Source organism: Mytilus trossulus, chromosome 5, assembly GCF_036588685.1.
Source record: "Mytilus trossulus isolate FHL-02 chromosome 5, PNRI_Mtr1.1.1.hap1, whole genome shotgun sequence".
NCBI lineage: Eukaryota > Metazoa > Mollusca > Bivalvia > Mytilida > Mytilidae > Mytilus > Mytilus trossulus.
The window spans coordinates 56,930,639-56,954,237 of record NC_086377.1 but is presented as its reverse complement, the minus strand read 5'-3'; the positions used below and the strand labels follow the sequence as shown (position 1 = coordinate 56,954,237).

The window sequence follows — 23,599 nt, the reverse complement described above, 5'->3', positions numbered from 1 at the left end:
CCATAGGTAAAAACCCATAGCCCCCCCCCCCCTTTCCCCCCGAAAATCAAATGGTTGCTGCCTGAGGGAATTAGATAAAGTATCTACACGTTCCATAGGTAAAAATCCATAGCCCCCCCCCCCCCCCCTCCCCCCGAAAATCAAATGGTTGCTGCCTTAGGGAATTTAGCAGTAAATTAATTCAATGTCAAGTTTTCAACATGTGTTCAAATCTAATCTAATCTAACTTATCTTTTAAACCTATGTGTAGGTGCTATCGTTATGTACAGTGTTCACTTTTGAGATTAGTATATTGTATATTCTGATGTGTGTAAATTATATTGTCAATCGTGTAAATTAATTGTGAGTTTTACGGTCAAATAAACTCGAGATAAACGCATGTCACTTCTTTTTCAATATAACACATTGTGTGTTTTGTTATTTCTTTATGGTGAACCATGTTCTTCAAATTTTGTTTGTATGAAGAGCAATGAATTGTGGCCATGAATTGTGCCGTTAGTATAGAAAAAAATGTTTACCAGGCGTTCCATAAACAATTTCAAAATCGATTATCGCCCATTCATGTATACATTGTCAACAAAGAAACACATGACATAAAAGGTTTGTAATTTTCATGGATATTTATGATTTATATTTGTATTTTATGCATTTGGATTTTGATATTTTATTAATGTCAATCATAAACTTTTCGATAATATGGCCGTATTTTACATGCTGCATTTTACACTGATCACACATTTAACTCTGAGTATACGCCTACAGACGAGTGACATTTCGGCCCGGAGACAAATCGGACCAACAAAAAAGTCAAGTTATTGCTCTTGCAAATCAATTCATATAATATTATGAACTTCTAAATTGGCTGTACATCCTATACGTCTTATGTTTCTTAAATAAAAGTGTCGACATACAGGTACGTCGGAAGCTCAATTTAAGACATCCCAAAACTTTATATTAGAATTTGAAATCACGATTCAAAATCGTGATTACGAATTTAATTATTCGTTATTACATAATAATTTAATTTTGGATGTAACGCGTCTTCTGATTGGATGGTGTTATTTTGTTATCAGCTCATAGACATAATTAAGTCATGTGACCTTGACGCCAACAACGTTTCATGGTTTTCTACGGTTTAAAATGGACTTTTGAATTAAATTATAAGACAGGACTGTATTAATTTTTCTGTCTATTCAAAATAACATTAAAAAATGTGGTGCACACTGTTAAATAACCTGTTACGGGCGTTATTCAGTGTGCACAAATTTTGTTATGTTATTTTTCATAAAAAGTCATTCCTTAATTAAATTCGTCTTTACGAATTGCCAGAATAAGTATTACAGCAGTAGTAGTCCAAATAATTATTACGTCTTGGAAGGCATTTTTAAATATTTGCTTTGACGCCTTCCTGTGACATGAGGCGTTCTCTCAAGATGTCTCAATTATTTGAACTAACATCAGTAGTAAATCCAAAATGACGAAGTCAAAGTGGACTGTATGTTTGCATGTGCCTGTCCGTCTGTGATAAGTACCGATTATCGGGTTATCTGCATGTTGATATCGTAAAATATCAGCTGCGAGACATAATATGAAGCTTTTTGTCGAGTGAGCGTAGCGAACGAGATCAAAAAGCCTTCATATAATGTCAAGCAGCTGACATTTTACAATATCAATATGCAGATAATCTGATAATCGTTTTATCGGGCTATATTTGCGTGTTTTAGAAGTGTTTTCTTTGCTTCACCGGTACACAAAAGATGACTTGATAAGTTCGGGTCAAAGTTATTAACGTCGGTTCAAACATTATGACGTCGCTGATATGTCCGGGTCAAAGTTATTAAGGCCGGGTCAACGTATTTGACGTCAAAAAGACATGATACTGAATAATATTAAGAGCTGAACAGAGTGATATAGACAGTGGGACGACCGATAATTTATTATAAGCTGTCCATGCACCCTTTTTCTTCGTTCCTCATGAAAGATATTAATTTGATATTTGGGTTATGGATTTATCATGACAATTAAGTTACAGATCAGGTTCGAATTTTGTTCCGTTCTGATGATTTTGTGTTTGTTTTTTAATTGAAATAATTGTCAGAATGTGGATAGAATAAGAATAAGAATAAGAATAAGAATAAAAATTTTATTAGTTTGAAATCCAAACAATAGGATTGTTACTAAAATACACAACAAAAAAACAAACAAACAGGCATAGAAGAAGCCAGTATATTTACAGCAACTTTTTAAATATATACATTTTAAACCTCGACTATTTTAGGGACGACATTAAAAGATCAATGTAAGATATAAAAAAAACAAAAAAAAAACTTAATTCAAATAGTTAGGGGGTAATTCAACTGATACAAGATTTGGTTATCTGACATTGATTTTTACATTTATCCATATGGGTCAATCAATTTTTCCTAAATTAAGTTAAGAGGGGAGTAGGGAGGTCAGTGAAAAAAACCCTATGTGAATGAGGTTTTGTATCCTTCATTAAACTTTTGATGCCGTCCCTCATTAAATGGAAATGTACATAATTTCCCCGATAATAACACATTTCCAAATCCCAATTTCTACATTCCGGATGACTTGTGCACTTTTGAAAATATTTTTCAGGACGCATTACATTCCGAAACGACGAATTTATATTCATATATATATATATATTGTTTGTGCTTTTTTTAGAATCTTCTACAACGAAATTTGTTTTACATGCGCACGTATAAAAATGGCGGTTTTCATCCAACGCAATCATAGGTTTGAACGTAGTTTTCAATTTAAACTCGTATATATATATATACTAATTTTATTTGCAAAAATACACCAATATGGGTCAAGCAAACACAAATACAACATTTAATACAGACAGTGAAGAATTACAAATATAAACATAAAAAAAACATATAGTTATAAATGGTAATTAATGTAGCCTTTGATGGACATGGACATCATTTTCGCAATTCTAATGATTGCTTTATAAAGTCACCAATTTCTGTCAAAAGCTCAGATTTAGGATTTAAAAGTTGTTGATAATTTGTAAAATCAGGATTTAAATTATAAATCTTTAAAAATAAGCAATCTCTTAAAGTTGAGTTTAGTTTGCAGTATAGGAAAAAATGGTATTCATCATCAATTTTATTACAAAGTTTACATAACCTTTGATCTCTGGGTACATTTAAGGAATAACAGTACTGTAGTTGAAGAGTTGCCACCGTCAATTGTAGATTTGACGGTCGCAAATGCAGTTTTACTGGCGACGCGTAGCGGAGACAGTAAAACGGAGATTTGCGACCGTCAAATCAAAATTGACGGTGGAAACTCTTCAACTACAGTACTGTTATTCCGATTCTAATGCATTACAAAAAGAAAAAATACGATAAAACATGTAAAAATGTCTAAATTTGACAAATAGAAAAAAAATCCGCGAAACTTCGTGAATGATTTTGGCACAAAGACGTATATAGTAGTAATCGAACATTTGTTGATTCAATCAATTCAAAATGGCGGATCCCTCCTTAGTTACGCCTGGTCAACTGTGGATTTGACAAAACTTTTAGCCAATAAAAAAATTTGTTACATCCAAATTGCATTAGAATTTTTATATCTTCCCATTTCAACTTCTAGGTTATGGTCACTAACCCTTAATTTAGAAATTAATTGTATATAGGTTTTGACTGTTGGTAGATAATAAAGTAAATGAATACATATTTATGTATTTTCAGATTACATGAACATGATTGCCTCCCCATTTCTCAAAATTTACAATTAAAGTAAATCATTTCAAAGATGAACTACATGCAGAAGAAATACGGATATCCATTAGACAGATAAGCAACGAAGTATATATAGAGTATTAGAAACTATGTTTAATAACGAAGTAAAAACTCCTGGGATTATATCCCTTGACAACTCTTGTTGCCATGCACCTCTAATTATTTCCCTTGGTGAGACTCATTGCCATGCACCACAGGACCAAACAAGATGTCAAATTGTGGAACAAACTATTTGTGATAAAGATTGGAGTTGTTATTTAGATCTAGAGAAACAAATAAGACCACATCCGGGCATTCAACCTTTTAAATTTGATGGAGATACCACAACAGGCAATGATTCCGTAAATGCCCAGTTGCTAGGAAACATGAGAACACAAACACCTGATAGACCTTTTATATGTGGTGTGTGTAATAAAACGTTTAGTCGGCAACCTTATTTACTACAACACATGAAAATACACACTGGTGTTAAACCGTACACATGTGATATATGTTGTAGAAGGTTTATTCATAAAACACACTTAACTAAACACATAGAAAGACATAATGGAAACAATAAACCTTTTCAATGTGATGAATGTGGTAAAGGGTTTAGTTTTAGTGATGGTTTAAAGTTTCACATCCGGAGAAAACACATTGGAAAGAAACCTCATGAATGTGATGAATGTGGTAAAGATTTTAGAGGTAGAGCCGATCTAACTGCACACATGAGGATACATACTGGTGACAAACCTTATAAATGTGATGAATGTGGGAAAGTGTTTAATCACAAAGGAAACTTAGATAAACACATACAAATACATACTGGCGATAAACCTTATAAATGTGATGTTTGCGGTAAAGGATTCGGTCGAAGAGGCAGTTTAACTAGACACACAAGAACACATACTGGCGATAAACCTTACGAATGTGATATTTGCTGTAAAGGGTTCGATCAAAGCGGCAATTTAACTTCACATATGAGAACACATACTGGTAATAAACCTTATAAATGTGATATTTGCTCTAAAGTGTTCAATCAAAAAAGCATCTTAACTACACACATGAGAACACACACTGACGATAAACCTTATAAATGTGATATTTGCAGTAAGGGATTCAATCAAAGAATCATATTAACTACACACATGAGAACACATACTGGCGACAAACCTTATAAATGTGATGTTTGTGGAAAAGGATTCAGTCAAAGAAACGGCTTAACTAAACACATGGGGAAACATACTGGCGATAAACCTTATAAATCTTAAGTTTGTTGACATGCATGACAAACATTCATGGCTGGCCATATTTAACAGAACCACACGACAACACACACTGGACTGAATGGACAGCAAATAGAAAAAAAACAAGGAGATGTGGTTTAATTTAAATGAGACAACTATGTATGACAGTTTTTAGACGGCCAATGATATAATAAACTACAGATAAGGATGATTGCCGTTATAATTTTTATTGATTTCCTTAGTACGACAAAACAACACATAAATGAAGAAAAATAGTGGTTTCCGGTTCCAAATTAGAGGCAAATACGTAGAAAATATTTTAATAATTTGCATCAACTTAACAAGTAATAACACAAGCATGAAATACAAGCATGAAATTTGCTTTAAAGGTGGACTAAATGATAATTAAAAGAAATCAGGTGCTGGCCTTCACAAATTTCCATTTTTTCAAGATGGCCACCGATCATTTTGCAAATGGCGTCCTAGTCAGTTGTAAATCCTTGAAAGTTGTGTTATTATAGGTATAATTCAATGTAAGTTTCTATTAAGCGTAAATAACAGTACGAAAAAACAACACATAAATGACACAAACGAGTGATTTCCGGTTTCAAAATGGCGGCAAAATTTATGAAAATGTATTTGTTTTATAATTTTTATCAACTTAACAAGTGATATCACATTTTGTGTTTAGATTAAATGCCTTGTTTTGTTAGAAAGACAGGTTCGTTATCTTATAATTATCTGACAGTAGCGTAGCAAATAACAAAATTCGTACAACAAAGGACAGAACGGTAGCAATTATACAGTCACCAACACAACTGGATTTTCGCCTCCTCATTTTAAAAGTTCCCGACAGGAGGATGCAACTTTAACGGCAGCCGAAGAAGTCCTTTTAGGTTCCCAACTGTCATCGATTTTTTTCTTTCATCCAACCCCAGTGTTCATGAATTGTTACATAAATCAGGCTGAGCCCAAACTTATCCACCTTAATACGCTGCTCTTTGGATGGGCTCCGGATAAAAACTATGGTGGGCGGAACTACATCACAATGCCGCTGCTTCCTGGGTAAAAATTAATATCGTGCCTCGTTAACAGCAAGTAGTGATGTTGTTCTGTCATACATTATGCAAACAAATGCTTCTTTTATGTCCATGTATGTGTCTTTATACTTCAGCAAAGAAATAAATACGTCCCTTACATGTTGAAATACTTCCCATTTCATCCAAACTGACCTATTCCCTTAGTGTCACATCCACTGAATGAATGAAGAAAGGAAGAGTAGCTACACGAGGACCAAACGCATTTGATATATCACGTACAGGAAGCCATCAAAAGTCTTCATTCCTGCCAAAACCTTTTCACAGTTTGTTCCACCATATTTTTGGAGTGCTGCAATTCCTAATACTACTATATCTGTGTCGGTGCTACCTTAAATTACCGTCTTACAACAATTTTCATAATCATGCCGAACATGGACAAACATTCGTATATCTACTTCTCCATGCTTACAAGAGGTAGCTGGAAAGTATCATTATAAGTCTCTACAGAAGCATTTCTGTCGGCAAGACACTTAAAAAAATTCGTTTCGTTGTCATCTTCACAGAGAAAACTACTCCAGAACCCAACTTTTGTCTTCTGTCATCTAGTCTTGCAATGATTCATTTAGTAAATCTAACACAATGTCTACTCTTGAATACATATCGATGCAAAATTTTATTTAAGGCCGTATGACACAATTACAAAATCATCCAATATTGTTGCCCTACAAGGTGGCCTGGAATTAGCCATTGCTGCCCTATCAACGATAAATGCGTCATACTTTGGATCTGCAAATTGAAAAATGTATCAAGTTTATCCATTTGCACTGATTTAATACCACTGTTTAAAATGACATCCGAAGACAAAAAGGAGGAGCAGTTTGGTTTTATGGATTAAGAAATATTCCAAATCAATTTGTCCACAGCGACAAGAAATAAAAGTCTAGAAAAGATATCTTAGGTTCTCTAGCTTTGTTTTTTACAAAAACGTTTACAGTTTTATTTTACCGACATAATAGGAAGTTGTTCTTTTTGATCTGGTTATAAGAAACCGGTTCTACTTCGTTTTGTATTTGCTTCAAACGATCTTCAATTTATTTGCCTTTGATCTTTAAGAAGATCTTTTAAAGAAATCCTTTTGTGCTCATTAAGTCGTTCATCTATTATAGAATGCCTCAAACCACTAGATCTTGCAAATGCATCTGATAGTCTACTGACTTCTGGTCCAGCTCCCATCAATACGTCTAAATAAGGTCTTCGGTTAAACCTATAACAACACAGCGCCCTTTAAAATTGTATTATTTTGGGGTTTTTGTCTGATCAATTGTGTTATAAAAAATATTTTCTGGTCTTATGTACAGTGAAATTATCATTTTCAAAATCAATTGCCACCTGTGGGTGACGTAAGAGAAGGGAAGCCATATCTCGGAGAAGGTCGGTAGCGATCGAGAATATGTTACACGATCAAGACCTAAATGAATACGGTATCATGCTTTATATGGACTGTTTGTACAAAATCTGACTCGTGAAATGAGCATACTACCAAATTCACCAGAAGTTTTTATTTTATAATTGAACGTCAGGAATTGAACTGTGGTATAGATGACTATATTTTCTTACACCAGTCTATCACAAAATTGAACGTCACAGAGTCATGACATGATTATAAGTTCTGTGTTTAACTTTCTTAAGCCGATATATACCATTCAAGCTAAACACATAGAGTTATCTGATGCGTGTGTCTAGTCCTAGGTACATTTGAACATACATACAAGAATATGCCGTTCTAGGTGTTGCAATAATGGTTTTAGTAAGACATATATCCATCTCATTTCACGTGATATATCACCCAGAATTTTATAACAAGTCATTTCAATATGAAATCCTACTCACATGACGATAAACTTATCTTCTCTATACAAATTAGGCAATTCTCACTGAATATCCATTACCAAAAGTGGCTGATCTGCCGTTACTATTGATGTTTTTCTCGAATTAACCACATTTCCCGTCTTATCCATCAAATTCCTGATTATTGCAACTGAATAAGCTTGTTTTTAAACAGTGGCTTCATAGATTTTACTCTTACTTGCTTTTTAGAGTAGTAATGAGATGAACTACGATTTTCCCTGGTAGTGCATACAAATCACTCATTATGTCTATAAATAGTTTGAGCATGCGCAAAACTGTTAAATCGGGTCATAACCTTGAAAAATGTTATCAAACCAAATCATAATATCATTGAAAATCCAAAATCACTTATTTTATAATAAATAAATAAAATATTTTTCAATGAATTTTGTTACATTTTCGCGCATGCGCAAACCCTGTATATGTCAAATAATCATGTCTAGTGAATTATTCACATGTAAGGAAAGTAGCTACCAAACCTGACAACTGTTGTTTCACTAAAAGAAGGTAAACGTAAAGTTTTCCAGAAAAAATCTATATTTTCAAACTGAAAAAACAGCCATTTAAGAAATAGTGGCCATCTTGAAAAAATGATTTGTTTTAATGGCCAGCAGTTGTTTCTTTAAAAGTATATAATAATGATGCTTTGTGGTAATTTTCATGCTTGTATCATCATTTCCACAATTCCCTCGATTTAGCCTGCCAATATCTTCCACTTATATGGATTAGATTTAAAATACATTAAAACTCAAGTGGATTCCAATTACAAATACACTACACCACTTGTAGACAACAATTTTAAATACACCACAACTCATGTGGATTAAAATGTTCAAATACACTACAACTCAAGGGATTAAAATACACAACTCAAGGGATTAAATTTTGAAATACACTACAACTCAAGGGATTAAATTTTAAAATAACTACAGTTCGTGTGAATTTTATTTAAAATACACCAAAACTCATATGGATTAGATCTTAAATACACTGAAACTAAGGTAAATAAGATTTTAAACTCACTTCAACGCATATAGATTAGATTTAAAATATACTACAACTCATATGGATTAAAGAGGTAGGGCCAAATTGCCGGGGATATTTTTCACAGAAGGGCCAATTTCAAAAAGTGCCGACAGAATAAAATTAACTATAAAAACAGAAAATAAAAATGCTTTTTGATCAATATAATGATTTACATATATTATGATATGGGTGATCAATAGTTAATTTAACCCTAACAAAAAATGAAAGTCAAATATGCGGATTTTCGGGTGTTTTTAGATAGGAAAAACAGGGAATCCCCCCAGAAGGACATTTCAAACCAAACCGAGAAACGATCAACACTCATGATCCACATCAACAAACAACAACAGACCAACATATTTTTTTTTATTAGGGATAGATGCCAATAAATGCAGCGTTTTTGTTTTCCATTTTCAAAGGCACCAACTTTCCAAATTCGCTAATTTATTTGAAGGACGCTGATGAAGAGTAAAGCATACCCTTGAATGATATCCAGTATTATCTTATCTCCTATACATCTTTAGGAATATGATTAGTTGTTATCAATTGCTTGGAGACCGTGCATACATGCATGTCATATGAGGAAAGTAGGTGGGACGTATTTCTATACACGATAAGAAGTGGTGTAACTTTTCAAAAAAGAACACGGTGTTGAGGAAAATCCATGTCAATTAAGTAGTTAATAAAGGTAACAGGATTATAATTTTGTACGTCAGACGCGCGTTCCGTCTAAATAAGACTCATCAGTGAAGCTCATATCAAAAATAAAATATTTGTATAACCAAAATATTAAGTTGAAGAGCATTTATGATCCGAAATTCCAAAAAAGTTGTGCCAACTCATCATAGATACCAGGACTTAATTTTGTATTTATGCCAGATACGCGTTTCGTCTACAAAAGACTCATCCGTGACTCTCGAATCCAAAAATATTAAGAAAGCCAAATAAAGTACGAAGTTGAAGATCATTGAGGACCAAAATTCCTAAAAGTTTTGCCAAATATATAAAGGATGAAGAGCTATAATCCAAAAGGTCCAAAGAGTAGGGCAAAATACGTGAAATACTTTTTTTTAATTTTTGGTAATCTATGCCTGGGATAAGAAAATCCTTAGTTAATCAAAAAATTCAAAGTTTTGTAAACGTGAAATTTATAAAAATGACCACATATTTTATATTCATGTCAACACCGAAGTGTTGATTACTGGGCTGGTGATAACCTCGTAGACGAAACAGCAGTGGCATCGATCCAGTGGTGTAAATAGTTATCAAAAGTACCCGGATTATAATTTTGTACGGCAGCAATTAAAGCTTGGAATCAACAGGCATTACGCCAGTTCATTTTCACAATCGTAGAAATGGAAGCCATTGTAGGAATGACGCGCTTCCAATTTTGTTCTTGGACCGATAAATTTATCCACATTGCACCATTATGATCCTTATATGTCAGTTTTATTTTAAAAGACAAATGTATCAACTAGCTAATGAGTATCAGTTAATAATCTTGACTGTCTGCATTGATTCAACTTAAAACTATTGTCTGATCGGTTGTCAGGTGGAATTTACGAAAATTCATTAACATTTAAAAATATTCTAATTAAATATTTCGTGGAAGGGCAGACTAGATTTTTTTAGTGTATGAAGACTATAAACCCTAGTTATCACACACAAAAAAAATCTGAATTTTTCGAAGATATGCATTTTCTTCATCCAACTTGAAAGACTGTCGTCAAGTACTTTCAGTAAAAAAATAACTATTCGAACACACCTTCTGTTTTTGTGACTCATTAGATAGGTATTTCACTTGACCCATATATTTCATCTTTTAGTACTGTGATTTTTTGGTGTTATAAAGTCAACCTGTTGCTTTAATATATAAAAATGATAGAATCTGAAGCGAGACGATGTATGAAATATTCTTACTTTGTACGATATTAAGACAAAATACTCAACTCAAGCACGCCTTAACATAAAAAGGTGCACTCGATTTTCTCTTTTCGATACAATTGTTACCCATTTTTTTTCCAGTCACATAATGGAAGGCCAGACACGAAAATTACTGAACTAATAGATTGATATGTTTTCCGTCCGTGGTAATTTTTTCAAAAAAATAGGAGGTTATGCATTTTCTTCATCCAACTTGAAAGATACCCATGTCGTCGACTTGATATCTAACTGTTCTGCTTAACTTTGTACTAGATAAATTGAAAACTTATGCAAATGGTGTTTTTAAAATAAAAAAAAAACCTCGTAATTGAGAAGAGTGTTGCAATTTTGTTTGTTTCTACTAACTTTTAAATATTTTGTCACTATAGTAAACAATACAGTAAACATTTATCGCCTTCTCTAACAAAGAGCTTCGATTCTTTTGTTCTATTTCAACCTGGTTTCCGACTGCATTCTGTATATGTCTTTCTCAAGTCAAGAGTCTGTAATTCAGTGGTTTTCGGTTGATGATGTGTTACTTATCTGTTTTATTTTTTTTTAACGTTATTCAGACCACTTATTTTCTCGTTTGAATTGTTTCACACTTGGAATTTCGGGGCCTTTTATTGCCGAATAAGCGGTATAGGATTTGCTCATTGTTGAAGACTGTACGGTGACCTACAGCTGTTAATTTCTGTGTCATATGGTCTCTTGTTGAGATGTGTCTCAGTGGCATTTATACCAAATGTTCTCTTTATATTGAACTCAGAACTTCATTTAAGTCAGGCTATTGACAAACATTGTACTGGACAATGAACAAAAGATTCAGACAAACTAATTCCTAAAATTTTATCGTACACTTGGTCTTCGTTCTTAATTTGACCCTTTTAAATATTTTTTTATGATTTGAGCATCACTGACGAGTCTTTTGTAGACAAAACACTCGTCTGGCGCAAAAACTAAATTTCAATCCTGGTATCTATGATCAGTTTATTTTTATCCTTTAACAGCGAGAGGTTTGGCTAGCCACAAAACCAGGTGCAACTTTTTTTTAAATGTCCTGTACCAAGTCAGGAAAATGACCATTGCTATATTATAGTTCGTTTCTGTGTGGGTTGCATTTGAGACTCAGAGTGTTGTGTTTCTATTGTGTCGTGGTTCACCTCTTATATTTGATTTGTTTCCCTCAGTTTAAGTTTGTAACCAGGGTTTGTTTTCTTCTTAATCGATTTATGAATTTCGAACAGCGGTATACTATTGTTGCCTTTATTTATGGCATTACAAGTCTAAATTCATTCATATAATGCAACAATTTAATTGTATAATAATATAAACACATAATAATTACAATTTTTCATTATCAACATGATAAATATACAGATTGATTCCTTGCAACTAAAATAACAAAAACAAAACAAAATACAAAAAGTACAAGGATGTCCCATCCACACTATCATTTTCAGTTCAGTGGACCATGAAAATTAGGTAAAATCTCTTATAAGAACATGCCATATGGAACATGTGTACTAAGTTTCATGTTGATTGGACTTCAATTTTATCAATAACTATCTCGACCAAAAACTTTAACCCGAGGAAAAACTTTAACCTGAAGCTCGACAGACAGACAGATAAACAAAGTCCCCTTAAATGGGACATATGTAGACCTGATAACTGCAGTCTCGATTAAGGTAGCACTACAGTCAGAATTTTCTGACTCCAATCAACAGTCTTTAAAGATTAATTTCTCTAAAACTACTCAATGGATTTTTAAAATCTATAACTCATTTTAAAGCTGAAATATAACTCTTTCTTAATCTATTTAAAAATTATTTTTGGTTTGATTAATCTCAAAATATAGCTCATTAATTGCCAAAAAAGTGGTCTTCCAACTTAAATCAAAATGGCACATTCATGTCAAATGGTAGTAAAAATTTGTTTTCATTCCTTTAATCAACCATATAAAATCAACAAAACCGTGTCTTAGATTTTTGATATATGCCTCCAGTAAGAAGATATGTTGATTTAACTGCTGGGTTCCAAACCTCATTTCACCTTTCATCTTTGGAGACCTATAAATTCATTTAGAAGCATATTATCCAAAAACTGGGACACGGTATTGTAGAAAATACACCCTTTAATCATATATATCAAAGTCAAGCCAAAGGGGGTACCCATAAAGTTTCTATTTTCATTTTTTCATTACAATTCTCATGAAAAATTGTTCTGAGAAATGACCTAAAAACTGAATGTCCCCCTTAGAACCTCTGTAAAGTCAATATAAATACAAAAATTCCACTTGGAACACCCCAGGAGTGTTCTGATACCATTACTATATCAATAGAACCACACACTTTGTGTCTTTGATGCTCTTATACTGTAAATTTAGCATTATATGTGAACTGTCCAACACTAACTTGGCATTTGGCGGGAGTGTGACGTCACAGATTTGACCAACATCTATAATGTAGTAATTAAATATAGACAAAGCTCCACCTCTTTCCAGACAGTCTAAGATAAGAGAATAACATGATTGACCAGCTGCATATAATCAATGCTTAACATCATTATTCTCTATATATAAAGGATAATTTTCATTTAAATTTTAAAAAAGAAATAAACTATGTCTGAAATAAGGTAGAACATTAGAAATGTGCATAAAAAACATGTTCATAAAAAGATCAAGAGTTAGACCATCCTCTTCTTGAAAATACACTTTTCCTCTGAATTTTTTTAATTTAATGGAATTGAAAAATTACACATAAACTGAAAATTAGTTTAACTGCATAAAACTGTATTCAAATGAAGAAGACCAATGAAATAAATTTATACAGGCAGTCAGAGGCTTTTAATACTTTCTTAATCTTTTCCATAGTATTTTTTTTCATTTTTGGTAGTTTTTGTTCCCTTTAGATTTTTTTCTTTTCTCTGTTCACTTCCCTGTTATATAAATTATTTTTGTTGCAGAACAATGAGATAAGACTACAATATTTATCTTATGGTCAGGGATTAACAGCTGGACACTGGCATCAACAGATGATTGACATATTAGCCCCTCCCAAATGCCTATATATTTAGATTAATCACCATGTGCTTTTATTTACATAAGTCAATTATCAATTTACTCCCTGTTGCAATATGATAATGAATTTGGGATTTTTACAAACTGTGCAGAATAGTACCTACTTCAAAATTATGTGATAAAAAAAATATCTTCAAAAAATCATTGTTAGACAGTAGTGCTACCTTAAAAAAACACAATTATAGACTTTAGTGTCCCAATTACTTAAGTTAAGAATGTAAAAAAAAAAAAGTAATCAATACTGATAACTCATTACATATTATAGTATCATGATCAAGTATATTTTCATGGACATAATGGTACATTTTTCATGTATTGAGGAACCTAAAAGTTTTGCATACAAGCTTATATGAAATACATACTTTATGGAACACTTGAACATGAAATTCTTTTTAAAGGATACCAAATAGCATTGAAATAGATATCAAGTCAGTCCCAAAAGTGTTGATGTGTCCATTCAATGTATTTTAAAATACACTACAAGTTCAACTAGTAATAAGTGTGACTAAGATTTAAAATACACTACAAATACCACTCATGTGATGTATATCAAATTTCACCTCAATGCAGATAACTAATTCATTAACTCATGAGAAATAGATTTAGAGTACACTACCACATCGTTGATTGAAATTTATAATATAAATCAACTCATGTGAATAAGATTTAAAAATACAACTCATTGGGAATATATTTTAAAATATGCATAAATCACAGGGGCGGATCCAGGATTTCAAGTTAGGGGGGGCGCAAAAGTTTTATTTTGGAACAGTGTATTATAAGACATTTTTTTGGAGGTTTTTTTAGGTAAAATTCTTGAAATATTCTTCTAAAGGGGTGCAATGTTGATATCTCGAACTATTGTGAGTTAAAATTAGCGAGGAATTAAAGTTTCAAGCTGAAACCGCCTTGAAAGCCGGTGACCTAAAGTTGTTAATGTTTGTATCATTTTGGTCTTTAGTGGATAGTTGTTTCATTGGCAATCATACCACATCTTCTTTTTTATATTAATCCACACCTGACAACAATCTACACATAGACGGGCGGACAGACGGACGCAATGTGAGACGAGACAGATCACAATTGCTCGCCAGACCAATATATTTTTCAAACGAAAATTTCTACTTTTACCAGCGATTTTTAATTGTTTTTTCATACTATCTGTTTTTTACATTTTTGATTTTCGGAGGTCGTGCCAGACTTTACTGTGTTCGCCACAAACAACTAAAATCAAAATGAGATGCATTTACGCATGTTTATTTTCTAGGTATCCAAGCATACAGTAATACGGTACAGATTTCGGCTAAATATTTAGGTTGCAAATGAGAAACAAATATAGACACAGAGATACAAATTTATAAAATAACCTTTCGCTTGAAACAGTATTTCTATCTTTCATTACGGATATTATAAAAGATCCCACCTGCCGACTGCTTTCTTGACCGTGTCATGATGAAATTGTGAAAGTGAGTAAGGGATGTTTTGGAACTTCAATTATCAAACAAATTGATTATAAAAACCGCAAATACAATGTAACATTTGTTTTTACTTTAACTGTAAAAAACCTATTATACTTGTCATCAAATGCAGCTCCGCGTTTGACATCTTCTTTTGAAATCATTTATAGAACTTTAATAAAGCGTGGGTCGGTTGATCAGTAATCAAGTTGATTCTGTTAAACTGACTGTTTTATATACTTTGAATGTTCAAAAAGATTGAATGGCCTCTTCTGATACTTTAAATATGTTGAGGTCAACCCATGCTTTGCAAATTTTAGGGGGGGCGCACGCCCACCACGCCCCCGCCTAAATCCGCCCCTGACTCATGTGAAGGGTCTCAAATGGACCACTCTTAAATACATAAATCTCAAACTTGAAAGGGATTGAATCTGAAAATACGCTATTAGTCATGTACACTACTTGAAAATACATTACAACTCAAGGGGATTTAATTTGAAATTTAAAAATACACTGTAACTCATGTAGACTACTCAAACATACATTATAACTCAGTGTAATAAAATTTGAAAATACACTATAAGCTGTGTACACTATTTGAAAATAAATTACAATTCAATGGTATTAAGTTTGAAAATACACTGTAATTCGTGTAGACTACTTGAAACTAGATTACAACTCAATGGGATTGAATTTGAATATACACTATAACTCATGTAGACTATTTGAAAATGCATTACAACTCAGGGGGATTAAATTTGAAAATACACTGTAGCCCATGTAGACTACTTGATAATACATTACAATTCAAGAGGATTAGATTTGAAATTTAAAAATACATTGTAACTCATGAAGACTACTTGAAAATACTTTACAACTATAGGGTCTCAAATTTGAAAATACACTGTAATTCGTGTAGACTACGTGAAACTAGATTACAACTCAATGGGATTGAATTTGAATTTACACTATAACTCATGTAGACTATTTGAAAATGCATTACAACTCAGGGGGATTGAATTTAAATATACACTATAACTCATGTAGACTATTTGAAAATGCATTACAACTCAGGGGGATTGAATTTGAATATACACTATAACTCATGTAGACTATTTGAAAATGCATTACAACTCAGGGGGATTAAATTTGAAAATATACTGTAACTCATGTAGACTACTTGATAATACATTACAATTTAAGAGGATTAGATTTGAAATTTAAAAATACATTGTAACTCATGAAGACTACTTGAAAATACATTACAACTATAGGGGATTAAATTTAAAAATACACTGTAACTCATGTAGACTAATCGCATTTACATTACAACTCAATGGAATTAAATTTGAAAATACACTGTTACTCATGTAGACTACATTATAATACATTACAATTCAAAAGGATTAAATTTCAAATTTAAAAATACATTGTAACTCATGTAGACTACTTGAAAATACAAAACAAATCAAGGGGATTAAATTTGAATATACTCTGTAACTCATATAGACTACTTAATAATACATTACAATTTAAAGGGATTAAATATGAAAATACACTGTTACTAATGTAGACTACTGAAAACATTTAAAAATACATTACAACTCAAGGGGATTAAATTACACTTACAGTTAAGGGATTAAATACACATACTACAACACATTCGGATTAAATACAACATGTGTGGATTAAAACATAAAACAAACTACAACTTGTGCGGGTTAAATCTTAAAGTAATTAACAAAACAAGAGATACAATTGATGCGGTCAGCGGAACCCTTGCATTTTCATGGATATGTGATTTCGTGATCTGTCAAAATCTAGATACCTTTAAAGAAATTTGTATTTCGTTGAACATTTAAATTTGTGGATAAAATCTGTATACATTCATTTAAATACCACCATGACCACATGCCTATTTAATTCATCCAAATGTCAAAATCAAAGTGAGTGATTTGTAAGCACAGAAGGGTAAAGATATGCTTTACTTTATCCTTGGGCAGTAAAATCAAATATTTCGTTGTCAATGAAGCTAGTCAATTCAACTGCTTTCTGGACAATGGGAGATAACTTAAATCTCTAAAGTTGATTTTACAATGACATTATTTATATGTTTAGAATGGATATTAGATTCCTGCACCTTGCAAAAGCTTTGTAATTTTCCTGTCATGTGGAACATCGTTTTGAGACTTGAATATCTGAGCATATAGCAAATTCATAATTTTCTGGAAATGTTCATAGATAGGATGTATATTATTTTAAGATCAATGCGTTATTTTTTGTGTATCAAAATGGTAGTGATAACCCTTGAAGGATTTATGTATCAAGTCTGACAGTAACATATGGTTTTGATTGCAGTTTGTGCAATCGTTACCCAACAATTAAATATAATAAATTTAAAACTATAAATATGCAAACTTGTAATTTTCAAAAATTAATTATAACCTCAGCAGGAAATCAAAATTGATTTCATTCAAAACTTTGACAAATATACAAGTGATAATAAACAATATCCAATCTAAATGGTGGGTTTTGTTCAATGTTGAAGGTCAAAGGTGCTTGACGTTGTCTTTTTTTTAGTCACTAGTATGAAATTTCATGTGTCTTTCAAAGCTTGCTTTTTCCTAGTCATCAGTATGAAATTTCATGTGTCTTTCAAAGCTTGTCTGGTTTTCAAACACTCTAGAACACACACCACACTTGTAATAGTTAACAACTGTATGTGACTTTATGTGATATTCTAAGCTTGCCTCGTGTTTAAACTCTTCACAACATACATCACATTTATAAGATTTAAAACCTGAATGTAATTTAATGTGTTTATCAAAACTATATTTCAATCTAAACACTTTAAAACATTCATCACATTTATAAGAATTTCCTGCTGTACATATTTGTAAACTTTTATGATAATCAAAGCTTGCTTTGTGTTTAAACACCCGAAAACATTCATCACACTTATACGGTCTATCGTCAGTGACATTATTTATATGTTTAGAATGGATATTAGATTCCTGCACCTTATGTGTTCTCATGTGTTTGGTAAGTGTTCTTGGATCTATACACATTTTACCACATACATCACATTCAGTAACTCTCGTTCTAACATGTCTAATGTGTGTTTTCTTTATGTGTAATCGTAATAAACTCTTCAAATTATATTCATAACCACACTCATTACATTTAAATTGTTTACTTTTTCCTTTGTGCAATGCCATGTGTTTAGTAATATGCTCCTGACTATTAAACCTTCTACAACATAAATCACATGTATAAGGTGTTTCACCAGTATGTAATCTCTTGTGCACAGTACAGGTGCCTTTATCTTTATGAGATGCCATGTGTTTAGTAAAATTCCCCTTACAATTAAACATTCTACAACATAAGTCACATTTATAAGGTTTTTCACCCGTGTGTATTCTCATGTGTACAGTTAAGTTGGGTTTATGATTAAACCGTTTGCTGCATACATCACATTTGTGAGGTTTTTCTCCAGTATGTATTTTCATGTGGGTAGTTAAAATGCTTTTGCTATAGAATCCTCTACAGCAGATTTCACATTTCATAGGTGGTTCACCAACAGAATGTATTTGTTTGTGTCTTTTTAAATTTCTTTTGGTTTTTAAGACTTTATAACATACATCACATTTATAAGGATTATCACCAGTATGTGTTTTCGTGTGAGTCTGTAAACGTTTTTCCATGGTATGTGTTTTCATATGGGTTTTCAAGTTGCAATTTGTACTACACTCTTTTTGACATATATCACATTTATAACATTTATAAGGTGGGTGTTCTCTCATGTGTACAAGTAAATCGGGTTCCCGAAAGAAGTTTTTATCACATACACTACATACAAACGTTTGATCAGATGTTTGGGTTCTCATGTGTCCTTGCAATACAGAATTCTCCGAATCACTCTCCGCTTTGATATCTATATTTCCTGTATTTATTTTCAATTCTGAATTACAACTCCATTCTTCATCATACACAGTTTGGTCCTCAATTTTACATCTTGTTTGATCCAGTGGTGCAAGGCAATCATTTGTCACAATAGCAAAGTCTCCTGAGGATTGTGGATTGGCATAGCAATGATTCGTCACAGTAGCGGAGTTTCCCGAGGATTGCCGACATACAAACGTTTCATCAGATGTTTGGGTTCTCGTGTGTCCTTGCAATTCAGAAATATCTGAATCACTTTCCACTTTGATCGTGCTAATATCTATATCAAATGTTAATGGTTTAATTCCTGTATTTATTCTCAATTCTGAATTACAACTCCATTCTTCATCATACACAGTTTGGTCCTCAATTTTACATCTTGTTTGGTCCAGTGGTGCAAGGCAATGATTCGTCAAAGTTGCGGAGTTACCCAAGGATTGCCGATTAGCATGGCAACAAGTGTCATCAAGAGAGATAACTGCATCAACTTCGTTATAAGACATAGCTTCTTTGTCTGTCTAGTGATGAATGTCTATATTTCTTCTGTGTGTTATTCGTCTAAGAAATGATAAATTTTAAGTGTTTACAGTCAGAATAATGAAGGCAACCATGGAATTACTTCATTGACATTGGTATTCTTGTAGGCTGAAAATATATATTTATTTACTTCATTATTTTAACTATATCACATTCTTGAGCATGTCACTAAGTAACTAACACTTTAGTGACCAATATATTATGCATCAGTGACAGCTATGAATATAGTTAACTTTAGCTTAATATCAATAGTAAATGGTGAAAAGAAATTATTTCTAATAATATGTTCACGTCATACAGAAAAAACGCAAAGATATTTGAAATTATTTGAATAGAAACTAACTTGGTCTATGGGAATATTAAACAAAGGACACAGATGGATTCATGACAAAATTGTATTTTGGTGATGGTGATGTGTTTGTACATCTTAATTTACTGAACATACTTACTGCTTACAATTATTTCTAGCGATTATTAACTTGGCCCAGTTATTTCGGTGGAAAATGTTAGTAAAAATTTACAAATTTTATGAGAATTGTTAAAAATTGACTATAAAGGACAATAACTCCTTAGAGGGTCAACTGACCATTTTGGTCATGTTGACTTATTTTTAGGTCTTACTTTACTGTACATTATTGCTGTTTATAGTTTATCTCTATCTATGATAACATTCAAGATTATAACAAAAACCGGCCAAATTTCCTAAAAAAAAACAATTCAGGGGCAGCAACCTAACAACAGGTTGGCTGATCCATCTGTAAATTTCAGGGCAGACACACCTTCTCCAGATAAACATATTACAAATCAGTCAGATTTGCTCCAAATGCTTTGGTTTTTGAGTTATAAGCCAAATACTACATTTTACCCCTATGTTCTATTTTAGCTGTGGCATGGCAGTTAAACTTGGTTGGTTAGCCGGGTCACCGGACACATTTTTTAAACTAGTTTGGATAAATTTGGCCCAGTAGTTTCAGAGGAGAAGATTTTTGTAAAAGATATATAAGGCCTTTTTTTTTAATTAGTTGGTTTACGGACAACTAGTGTCAAAGGTTAGGGTCGGAGGAGGTAAAAAAAATAAAAATAAAATAGCAATCTTAGATTTTTTTTTTGTTCACGTATAACTGTTCTGAAAAATTTGAGTCGGAGGGAAAAAAAAAAAAATGGATGGATCGTCAATTGTTGTTTAATGTCTAGTGGCTAATCAGATGCATAATTAGGATGAGAATATGATAATGAGAAATGAAATGCTAAACTGACACACTGAGCCAGAATTTAAATGTGCTAGCTCACAAGGTAACAAAGGACGCAAGCACTTCTACGGGTGTACTGGTAGGGGTGTCTGCCCTAGTTTTTTTTGGTGGCGAAACTGTTTGTACCTTGACAATGGCAACATTTTCATCAGCCATATTGTCGAATGCGGCATCGCAGATTGTTTGCTTAGGTTTGCATTTGATAAAAGTGCTCTCAGTACGTTGACCATCAAAGTTAATATTCAACTGAAAGTAGATGAAGCCGTCAGACTCCATGGTCCTCCCTCGTTGGGTTTTTGAATTCGTCTGCGTCATTTCGAAGCTTTTCAAAATACGCCGTTCACTACAAACGCTTTATTGACACAGACAAAACGTTTTGGAACGCCTCGTATTTTTTTATTCACAGCACTCGAAATATCGGGTCGGCGGAATAAAAAACAACACGAAATCAAAATTTTAATTTTATTTCACTTTTAAACAAAATCGGGTCGGCGGATCCGTAAACCAACTAATTAAAAAAAAAAAGGCCTAAGATTTACAAAAAATGGTTAAAAATTGACTTTAAAGGGCAATAACTCCTGAAGGGGTCAACTGACCATTTTTGGTCATGTTGACTTATTTGTAAATCTTACTTTGGTGAACATTATTGCTGTTTACAGTTTATCTTTAGCTATAATAATATTCAAGATAATAACCAAAATCAACAAAATTTTCATAAAATTACCAATTCAGGGGCAGTAACCCAACAACGGGTTGTCTGATTCATCTGAAAATTTCAGGGCAGATAGATCTTAACCTGATGTACAATTTAACGCATGTCAAATTTGCGCTTAATGCTTTGGTTTTTGAGTTATAAGCCAAAAACTGCATTTAACCCCTACGTTCTATTTTTAGCCGTGGCAGCCGTCTTGGATGGTTGACCGGGGCACTTGACACATTTTTTAAACTAGATACCCCAATGATGGTTTTGGCCAAGTTGGTTAAATTTGGCCCAGTCATGCCAGTTGTTTCAGAGGAGAAGATTTTTGTAAAGGTTAACCACGACCGACGCAAAGCGATGGGAAAAGGCCAAAAACGTTGCACGAAAATAGCCCTTTACCACCCTCATCTAAGCATACATGCAAGCTAGCGTTGCACCATTGTGACAAAAAAGAGTAAATAAATTGCATGTGGTAGTCCAAATAATTGTGATGTCTTAAAGGCTTATATATTCCTTCAAGACCTCATAATTATTTGGACTACTTGTGTGGATATATGAATTTGTTATTTGTTTAAAAATAAAGAATAAAAATATTTGAAGGTTTTAGATTTTTCTCGATTTCAATGATTGGAATTTATATCTCTATTTGAAAAAGCATCTAGAATCTAGTAACTACTTATCAATTTTGCTTACTTTTAATAAATACAACCACTGTCAATATACATAGATCCACGTTTTTTTTTTAAGAGGGTCGAGTTGGTGAAAAACGGGCAATTTTCTATAGGGGGCGAGTTGTCGTAGATTTGTCGTCTTGTAAACTTTAGAACTCGAACCACATCTTATTTCTACCTGTTGCCTGTTACCTAGTCTTTATCTCCCTCCTTTAGCAGGAATAATTTAAAAAAAAATAATGATATTAATTAACTGTGTAAACATACCTTCAAAAGTTTTAGTTTTGCAATAGTTTGCGACAACCTACATTTTTCTGTTCAAGGGAGATAATCAATTTTTAAATACCTATGGAGCACAAAGTTAACAATAGTGTTTCCTAAGACCTTTGCTAGATATATGTAAGAAATAAGTAGTAAGAAGATTCTGGGACTATTATACTTATTAACGTTTAACTAATAGTCCAAGATAGATTTTATTGATAGTCGGCATGATATGATCTATCACAGTAATCATGAGCTCTGTTGGTTGAGCTCGATCTCAACCAACCGGCCTAGAAGATATTAATGATTTAATTTTGGATGTAACACGTCTTCTGATTGGCTGACGTTATTTTGTTATTAGCCCATAGACATAATTTTGGTCATGTGATCGTGACGTCATCAACGTTTTTTCCATGGTTTTCTATAGTTTACAATGGAATTATAAGAAATGACTGTAATATTTTTCTGTCTTTTCGAATTAACATAAAAATGTAGTGCACACTGTTAAATATCCCGCTACGCACGTTATTCAGTGTGCACCAATTTTTTTTATGTTATTTCTTCATAGACCGGAAAAAATAGTACAGTCATTCCTTAAATGAAAACTATCTATCTAACCGCTAAAAACCCCACACAAATAACAAATATAAAATTATAAGCACAGTTGATATCATTTGACAACCTGTCTATATACATATACAAACAAAACACATGCATAATATATATAATAGCTAAGCAAACATGCACAAATAAACGCAAGAAAGCTAAAACGGAAAGAAAAGACATATCATTATGTTATGCCG

The 23,599-nt window shown here is 32.6% G+C and overlaps 2 protein-coding genes across 2 annotated transcripts; one reads left to right on the top strand and one right to left on the bottom strand.

Moving 5' to 3' along the window:
- The first annotated feature begins 489 nt into the window (after positions 1-489).
- On the top strand, positions 490-5,194 carry LOC134718952 (zinc finger protein 239-like). Its single transcript, XM_063581823.1, has 2 exons — positions 490-600; positions 3,726-5,194. Exon 2 carries the CDS (start codon positions 3,866-3,868, stop codon positions 5,024-5,026), a length of 1,161 nt encoding a protein of 386 aa, XP_063437893.1. The 5' UTR covers positions 490-600; positions 3,726-3,865; the 3' UTR covers positions 5,027-5,194.
- A 7,004-nt stretch (positions 5,195-12,198) lies between these two features.
- On the bottom strand, positions 12,199-22,867 carry LOC134718951 (zinc finger protein 260-like). The gene is made up of 2 exons (XM_063581822.1): positions 22,803-22,867; positions 12,199-20,022 (listed from the first exon to the last, which is right to left on the bottom strand). The coding sequence occupies exon 2, from the start codon at positions 19,878-19,880 to the stop codon at positions 18,060-18,062; it is 1,821 nt and encodes a 606-aa protein (XP_063437892.1). The 5' UTR covers positions 19,881-20,022; positions 22,803-22,867; the 3' UTR covers positions 12,199-18,059.
- Between the last annotated feature and the right edge of the window lie 732 nt (positions 22,868-23,599).